Source organism: Trypanosoma cruzi, genomic scaffold (assembly GCF_000209065.1).
Source record: "Trypanosoma cruzi strain CL Brener 1047053517131 genomic scaffold, whole genome shotgun sequence".
In the NCBI taxonomy this organism is placed as follows: Eukaryota; Euglenozoa; class Kinetoplastea; order Trypanosomatida; family Trypanosomatidae; genus Trypanosoma; species Trypanosoma cruzi.
This window is the reverse complement of record NW_001849574.1, coordinates 213,514-221,454: the sequence shown is the minus strand read 5'-3', so window position 1 is coordinate 221,454 and position 7,941 is coordinate 213,514. Positions and strand designations below refer to the sequence as shown.

Sequence of the window (7,941 nt, the reverse complement as noted above, 5' to 3'; positions counted from 1 at the left end):
CCGAGGTTCTCCAACGCGTGGCAGCGATGGCAAACAAACGGTTTGTTTTGATCCTTGTAAAAGGCGTCAAATTCCTCCTGCGTCATAAAGTCCAACCACTCCTCCCCGACTCGGCGACCATGCTTTTGCCAGTGGGCCTGCAGTTCTGACATACGATCCGCATACTCTGCCCGGGCCTTCATCTTGGCCTGTCGGTCCAAGATGTACCTCTCAATGTCCCCGCGGCGCACATATCCAAACACGTTCTCATCCTTGTCCTGCAAGAGCGCTCCACAGCCCTTGCAGCAATCGCGGTTCACGACAGGAATGTGGAAGGATGATGGCAGATCCATCACGATGGAGCTCTTGTTCTCCAGCACTCCCTGCATGGCGGCTGTGGAATCTTGGTCCAGCACATGCATCCCCTCCCATTCCATAAATTTCCGCTCAAACCGCTCGCCAGCAATCTCCAATTGGTGTTCAATCGCAAACTTGTCCTTTTCGTAGCTATCCAAGAGCACACCGTATTTCATCTTGTCTCTGAGTGTGTCGTACTTTTGACGCAAAACCGCTGCGCTTTTCTTCAACTCTGGTTGCGTTTCACTTGCTTTCGCTTTGCCATCGGCTCCGGGGTCAAGTGGCGCCAACTCCGAATCCACCTCCACGACGTCTTCCGTCCAACCCATAATTTTGTGAAACAACTGGTTGATGTGACGGGGAAGAAGAATGGACTCCGCCGCCTCACGCCGGCTCCGACGGAACTGCTGAAGGTGCAGGGGGACCGGGCCCTCCTTGTACGTCTTCACATCCTCAACCTTCAGCTCCAGTGCCTTCCCAAACGGAAGTTTCGCGACTGGAGGTGTTGAAGTCACCGTCGCCACGCCAGAATCTCCTTCTTGTTCGACTGGTAGCATGCTATTGGAGGCCATTGTATCATAGTTGGCTTCTGGCAGCGCTGCCGTAGTGAAATCCCCAGCAGAATTAACCCGCACGTCGCGAATGCCAAGAGGTGGCCGCGTAGAAAGATCCCCGTGTACGTTGTTTTCGGTGCTTGGCGAGACCTCGATCTGCCCGCCAGAAACCACGTGACGGTCGCGCCACGGCTTCGACGCCCGCGGTGACCGCAACTTCCTTGAGAATTCCCTGCTGCTGTAGCCAAGCGGTGGCACTCGTTTCTTGGCAAACAGACGACCGCAGTGCAGCATCCAAGACTTCTTCGTTAGATTCTTCTCCTTTTTTTTTTTTTCCTTCCCTCTGTGTGCTGTGTTCACTCTCCCTTTGGGTTTGCCTTTTGTTTTCCTCCCAGCCCGTGTTTGAGCGGGCAACTATATACACGCTTGTGTGGTCTTGCGTCTGCGAGGTCCCTCTCCCCCCCAACCTGCAGAGGATGACAAAAGGGGCAGAAGTACAGAAACAGCGGGGGAGTCTTGAGAAATCATAAAAAGCCAACGGTAACAAAAAAAAAAAAATAACAAAAAAGACGATTTTCTGAGCGTGTGCCAAAAATAAAAAATAAAAGCCACTCGGTAATAATTTTTTTTGTAAGCCGAGGCCCTTCTTTTTTTTGTTGTTTATTTGTTTGTGTATTCGCTGCAAGGGGAGGTGGGTCTTCGTCGCTTCTCCCTCCCCTCCTCTTTTTTTATTATCCCTTTTTTCCTCCTCGTCCTCCTGAAGACTGCTCCTACTGGCGTTGGCGTTGTCTTGCGTTCATCTCAGCCACGTACGTCTCGGCCGCCTCGCGCAGCTGCGCCTCCTCCTTCTTCAGCTGCTCCGTCACGCGTTGTTTTTCGTTCGAGAGACGTGTTCCCTCCGCCTCGCAGCTCTCAGCCTGCGCCGTCTGCTTCTCTATCAAGGCGTTCACCGGCGTGCGCAAAAACACACGGCCGACGCTTTCGTACACGCAGTGATCTGCGGAGAGACGTGTCAACTCATTCGTGGAGATGTCAAGTCGTCGTTTGTTGCTCATCAGCGCTACCTGCCGGTTTGCCATGACTCTCACCGTCTCCCTCAACATATTCACCCGCTGCTGTGCCTCGACCAGCGCCTTCTCCCTCTCCATCCGCTCTGCCTCCACAAGCGCAGCCATTTTGAATCCCTTTCCTTCTCTCCGTCTCCGTGTGGTTCAACGCCCTCCTTCTTTTTGCTTTTGTTTTTTCCTTCCTTTTTTTTTCCGTATTGCCGATTTGGCCCCCCGCTGCCAGGGCACAAGAGCACACGTGCAGACACATGTGTCGACACACACGCAAGACGGGAGTGGGGAGTCAAACAGAAGAAAAATAATAATAATAATAATAACGAAGGCAAGAAAAGAATATGTCTATGTGTGCATTATTGCCAAGAAGGCAATTGCCACAGCACACATGAGACGCAAGAGGGAAAGGAATGGAGCAAACACAAGCCATAATTTGTTGCAGCACATCTTACATGCAACACAAGAGGGGGAAAAAAAAAAAAAAAAGAAGAAAAGGAAAAAAAAGGAAAAAAAAAATCCAGAGCTCACAAGAATCAGGTAACGCCACACAAACACACACGCAGGGATAAGTATGGATACAGGTAAATAGATATACAGATATACAGATATATATATATATGAATATAGACAGATAGAAGTATTTCCTTATATTTGATCTCGCAATTTACCGCAATGCCGTACAAAAACGAACAAAAACATACGGTCCAGAGAAGGTACCCATGTACCCATCGTTGACGTACATCTAAAATAACAATAACAATAATAATAATAATAATAAAGAACTTACTCAGAGAAGAAAAGTAAATGGTAAACAAAAATAAAAATTAAAAAAAGAAAAAAAAGCATAAAGCACGACAATGATACATCCGTTTGGACGCATATGAAAAGGTGTAAAAAAAAACATTTCCAGTGAAGTCTTAAAGTCCCTTCCTTCTCTTCACTCCCCCCTGTGTGTGCGTGCGTGCGTGCTCAGGTCTGGTTTTCTTCTCTGGTACCGCTGCCGCTGCTGTTGATTAAAAGCACATGACTCCCACGTTCAATCATCGACCTCGTCCCCGGCGGAGTGTTCTGGCAGAATAACACGAAGTTGTAAAATGCGTCGGTGAAATATATATATATAAAGATCGGGCTAAAATATGAAATAAAACCGACATGCCAGGGACCCCATCAGCACCACCAGCAGCCTCTCCAAAGTGAGTTGTATCTAAATGAGAAATGCGATACATTTTTCTTGACATATACTTTTTGTTGTTGTTGTTGTTTTACTCTACTTTTATACTATTACTCCATCACTCTTTCTCTCTGATTATCCCTAATTTTTGTTTCCGTAAAAGCTTTTTTCTTCGTTTTAGCATTAATCAAAAGTGTTTCCCGGCATACGCTTCTTGTTGTTTTTCTCCTTTTTTATTTGTTTCTCTGACCCGACGGGGAGCGGTGAATTGGGGGTGGTGAGCACCCCAGATTTTAATCCCTCACCCCACTCGTCGCATCCCGTTGTTTCGCCGCCGTCGCCGTTGTGCTCATCGCTTCTTGCCCTCGCTGACCATGAACTGCGGGAGAGTCACCTTGGAAAGGCTGGACGAACTGAGCCTCTGCACACCAGGTGGGCGGCTGAGAGAAGGTGTGTGTCTTTGCTTAGAGACCGGCAGCGAAGGTGTTCCACACGAACCAGTGCCTGATTGCGTGTTCGCAGGCCCATCCACAATAAAAGCGGCCACTGCCTTCGGCACATCGTTGTCCTTCGCTCCTGTCGAGTTGTTTGGTGCCACGTCAGTGTTCTCTGGTTCACTGGTACCGCTGGAACGCCGCGGGAAATTCTTCCCCCTCTTGGGGGAAGAGGTGAAAGAGGAGGCGAGTTGCGCCAGATACGCGTCTCCGGACTGCCTGCCCGCAGTACGGTTGGCTTGTGGAGGGGAACCCGGTCCGGCGATTTTTTGCTTTTCTTGCCGCCGTTTTGTAATATCCACCCCGATGCTTTTGGCCGCGCTGGTTCCCTTTTTTCGTGCCAATTGAGGGGGTTTCGTGTCTTGCAACACAAGGTCAGTTAGTTGAGTGATCTGCTGCAAATCCGCCTCAACGGCCTCGGCTACTTTCGTTTCATATCGTGGATCCTCCACAAAGACATCGGTTGCGGCAAGGGAGAGTTCCTCAAACGCATCATTTGGCTTCGTTTCATCCAGATGGCAATGTGCCCGGACTTTCTGAAGCGTGTTATGCAAGGCATCATGCAGAGTTATCAATTGTTGCAATGTAATCTTAACCTTTTCGTGTATCTCCCTCTTTTTTGGCCACGCGTGGGAGGCGGCGATGGATGACTCCGCATCAAATGAGGCGGACTTGCGTCGCTGCGCATCGAGCCTCATCTCAAGGCTAGTCATCCGCACATCCATTGGAGGCGCACTGTACACACTGCACCCGACGTCACGCCTCGAAACGGTGGGCTTCACGGTAACCCGAGACTCATTTTCCAATAACTGGGTCACAGAGGAGTTCACCACCTCGACCAGTTGGTACAGCAATTCACGGTGTGACTTTTGTAATTTCTCCATTGCCACCTCAAAAGCCTTTTTGGGACCAAACATAACGGGTGCCGAGGAATTGCCGCTGCCTTGAAGAGACTCGAGTACCACATTATACATGTTACACAGTCCCACGTCCTGCGTTCGTTTGAGGCGATGGCTCAACCAAAAAAGACCCTCACGGAGGCCCCTCAATGGCTCCTTGTACGCCGACCTCTGGATCCGCGCGTCGATGTAATCATCCTTCGCCGTGACGTGAGAAAAGGGCAGCTGAAACTGAAAATGTAAAAAATCCCTCACGGCACCGGTTGGCGCCAGCTGAGAAACCGACAAGCTGTTAGAAAGTCGCGGCAATGTTGACGTGCTCAGCAACGAAATGGAATTGAAGTGCTGGATGTTGGCAAGACTGGACGCCAATTCATCCTGCGGGGTCTCCACAAATTTGTCCTCCATTAACATTAGTTTTCTCTCTACATCCTCTGACCGTCGTTCGTGCAACTCTCGTGCGCGATCGTAGCGACGCTTGTACTTTATCGCAGACATTTTGTCGCGAAAGGCCTCTTCAAAGCGCCGATCCGGCACCAGGAGGAGGAGGTTTTCCTTCTCAACTGGCAATGCACGCAAAAACCGGCGCATGCGCATCTGCTCCTCCGTTGCGGCCGCCAAGGCCAATTCCATATCGCGCGTCTTCTTCTGGGCCTCCCTGGCTTGCCGTTGTGCCTTCCGCAGTTCCCGCTGCGACTCGGCGATCTGCGCGCGCAGATGCTTTCGTTCTTTGCCCTCCTCTTCAAGTGCCTGCTGCATTTCCAGCGCCCTCTCACGGAAAAACCGGCGCTCGCTATCGACCCTGCGCAACAAATCGCGACACTCTTCAAGTTTGGTGTGGAAGGCGCCGACGGTAAGGCCAAAAGACTCGGAAACGGCGGAATTCGACGCCGCACGATCCTCCCGCCCAACAAGAAGCTCCTCCCCAAGAGACTGCGGGCCATTGAAGCCAGCGTCACTGAGGCGCCGCGCGTTGTTGAGAAGACTGTGGGAGCTCGCCAGGACACTCTCCACCGTGTCCTGCAGAGCGGTGTCCGCGGTTAGGTGCGGCGCCAAGGGCAATTTGTCGAAGATCATGTGGCAGAATAGGACAAAAATTACCTGCAGAAAAAAAAAAGTAAAAAAAAAAAAAAGAACGTCACTCTGCAGAAGGCACATTACATATCCCCCTCATGCTTGTTCATGCCTCCCTCCCCCATCCTTTTTTTTTTCTTTTTTAATAAGGGTGCAATAAAAGAGGCACCCAACATCAAAAGACCGGGTAGCCACACTTCATTCAAGGACGTTATTGGTCCCAAAAAGGACCGCCTTCCCTTCACACGTACAGACACACAAAATCCCCTCACTACCCTTTGCATCCAGACACAATGCAGTGCCATACTCATTCCAGGCAAAGCTGTGAGTCAACGCAGTGCATACATCTTTACTTTGAATAAGTCATCTGGCCACTCCTTTTGCATCGTCTCCTTCACAACCTCTACCCCCGCTGCGGCAAAGATTCGCTTGTAATGTGCATCCGATCGTGTTAAACTGCTGTCCTCCTTGTCGACGACAAATCGTTCATCACAACTACAGTTTTCCTTAAAGAAAATATAACCCCTCAAAGTAAGTGCTGTTTTGCAGTGAGCCAAGAACTTCACGAAATCGTCGTCTGTTAAATAAATTGCTGTCCACTGAATGACAATCAGATCATACGTATTTGGCTTTAGATTGACTGTCTCCATAGAAGAGAGAAAAAATTCTCCCACTGGATACCCTTTGAGTTCTTCTTTGGCCTTTTCAAGCATGTTGGCCACCGGCTCCAACAAATCTGTGACTGTATACAACGTGCTAAGTAAATATTTCGTGACACGACCAATACCGGCACCGCAATCCAATGCGCGGGAGGTGCCACGGTCGGGTATGGATGTGATAAATGCCCGAGACTCCTTGAGATCTACATCGTGGATGTGTTCCATACCGCCCAGCACACCACTTACTGTCGCCGGCACTTTTGACCAGTACTGCAGGGACCTTCCGTACCATCCGGTTTCAGCGTCGTACAAGTTCCCACGAAGCTCAGCTGCCCACATTTCCTCAGCGGATTTGTAGGTTTGACCATCCGTGTCACAGCCGGGAATGGGCGGCAGGTCATTCTTTAAAGCCTCTTTTTTTTCTCCTGACATTCCCACAATGACAAAATGTGGCGCTGCTTGCAAAACCCGTCGCGTCGTTAAAAATAAAATTGTCCTTTGAAAAAATAAAATAAAATAAATAAACAAATAAATCCGACAAACAAACGCACACACACAAAAAAAAAAAAAGAGGAATCATAATAATAATAAAGGAAATAAACCGTTTCCAATTTCCTCCAAGCAGCCATTGGAAAAGAATACATCACACAGCGGGTGGTCGCTACTGAAAAAAAAAGGAGTCACATTTTCTGGTTTCCCCTCCTTTTTCTCCCTTGTAAATCAAGCAGACATAACACCCACGCCTCGTCATCATATATGGGTTCGGGAAGGAGGGCAAAACAAATACAAGGGTTTCCTGTTGATTCGGTCGCCCATCAAACACGCGTTGCAAGGACGTTAATGCACAGTCCTACAAACGATCAAAGTCAAGCGCTCCACCCACCTCCTCAAGGTCTCGTGACACCGCAGCACACCACGCCAATAACAGAAAGAAGAGAATCATCCCTGGAACAACAAGAAACGCCACCGCCCCTCCGAGTGAGTCGTAAGCGGCGCAGATCCATGCCCCTGCAATGCCCAGAGCCAATACCGTGGGCATGACAGCAAAAGCCGAAAGAAAAAAAACGGACACGCCAACACCGCGTAAGCTGAAGTTTCCTTTACCACGCCTTATAAAGAAAAAGCATGACCCGGCAAGCAACACAAGGCCGTAAACAATAGTTGAAGCCATGGCGATATTCATTGCCGTCGCGCCTGTATCTGTCCCGGAGGTGTTTTCCATTGCGTCGGCCCCAACAGTCTATTCCTGTGATGTGTGTTTCCCTCTTCTTCCTTGATTTCCTGCCGTGGGGCAATTTTTACCTGGAGCTCATCTAAGAGGCGGAACGACAAGGACCGCCCCAGCACACAAGCCAATGAAAAGTGGGTAATGGGCAAGTGAAGGAACTCGCGCAAAAGGTATGGGCTGCAAAAAACGCAGAAAATCAGAAGATCAAAACCAAGCACACAAACAAAAAAAAAAGGAGAGAGATTACGTTTTATATATTTATTTGCATAAACATATATATATATTATTTTGTGTTTTCGAGTAGTATAGGGCTTCTTCCCTGCCTCCCCGTTCCGGCGTCTACCCGCCTGACGTCACAATCACTTTACGCGGCTTCGACAACTTGAAGTTCGGCAGTTGAAGAAGCGACAAAAGCCGATGTCGTCCCACAGCCGCCAGAGCCATTGATGTTACCGTGACGACAGC

The 7,941-nt window shown here is 49.4% G+C and overlaps 6 protein-coding genes across 6 annotated transcripts, besides 9 other annotated features; all 6 read right to left on the bottom strand.

The window, feature by feature from the left end:
• Window positions 1-1,184, bottom strand: Tc00.1047053509049.51 (hypothetical protein, conserved; the record flags this gene model as incomplete). Its single annotated transcript, XM_800277.1, has 1 exon — window positions 1-1,184. A coding segment is annotated over one exon (1,184 nt), but the record flags the coding sequence as incomplete, so codon positions are not given.
• Window positions 1-7,941: a sequence feature (heterozygous, non-Esmeraldo-like haplotype).
• On the bottom strand, window positions 1,661-2,065 carry Tc00.1047053509049.40 (hypothetical protein, conserved; the record flags this gene model as incomplete). The annotated part of the gene is made up of 1 exon (XM_800276.1): window positions 1,661-2,065. The coding sequence occupies one exon, from the start codon at window positions 2,063-2,065 to the stop codon at window positions 1,661-1,663; it is 405 nt and encodes a 134-aa protein (XP_805369.1).
• Window positions 2,255-2,274: a microsatellite.
• Window positions 2,422-2,467: a microsatellite.
• Window positions 2,517-2,585: a microsatellite.
• Window positions 2,698-2,729: a microsatellite.
• Window positions 2,765-2,793: a sequence feature (AT_rich).
• On the bottom strand, window positions 3,472-5,592 carry Tc00.1047053509049.30 (hypothetical protein, conserved; the record flags this gene model as incomplete). Its single annotated transcript, XM_800275.1, has 1 exon — window positions 3,472-5,592. One exon carries the CDS (start codon window positions 5,590-5,592, stop codon window positions 3,472-3,474), a length of 2,121 nt encoding a protein of 706 aa, XP_805368.1.
• Window positions 5,623-5,651: a microsatellite.
• Window positions 5,919-6,680, bottom strand: Tc00.1047053509049.20 (hypothetical protein, conserved; the record flags this gene model as incomplete). The annotated part of the gene is made up of 1 exon (XM_800274.1): window positions 5,919-6,680. One exon carries the CDS (start codon window positions 6,678-6,680, stop codon window positions 5,919-5,921), a length of 762 nt encoding a protein of 253 aa, XP_805367.1.
• Window positions 6,763-6,818: a microsatellite.
• Window positions 7,099-7,470, bottom strand: Tc00.1047053509049.10 (hypothetical protein, conserved; the record flags this gene model as incomplete). Its single annotated transcript, XM_800273.1, has 1 exon — window positions 7,099-7,470. The coding sequence occupies one exon, from the start codon at window positions 7,468-7,470 to the stop codon at window positions 7,099-7,101; it is 372 nt and encodes a 123-aa protein (XP_805366.1).
• Window positions 7,725-7,766: a sequence feature (AT_rich).
• Tc00.1047053509049.5 (hypothetical protein, conserved) lies at window positions 7,816-7,941 on the bottom strand (the record flags this gene model as incomplete). Its single annotated transcript, XM_800278.1, has 1 exon — window positions 7,816-7,941. A coding segment is annotated over one exon (126 nt), but the record flags the coding sequence as incomplete, so codon positions are not given.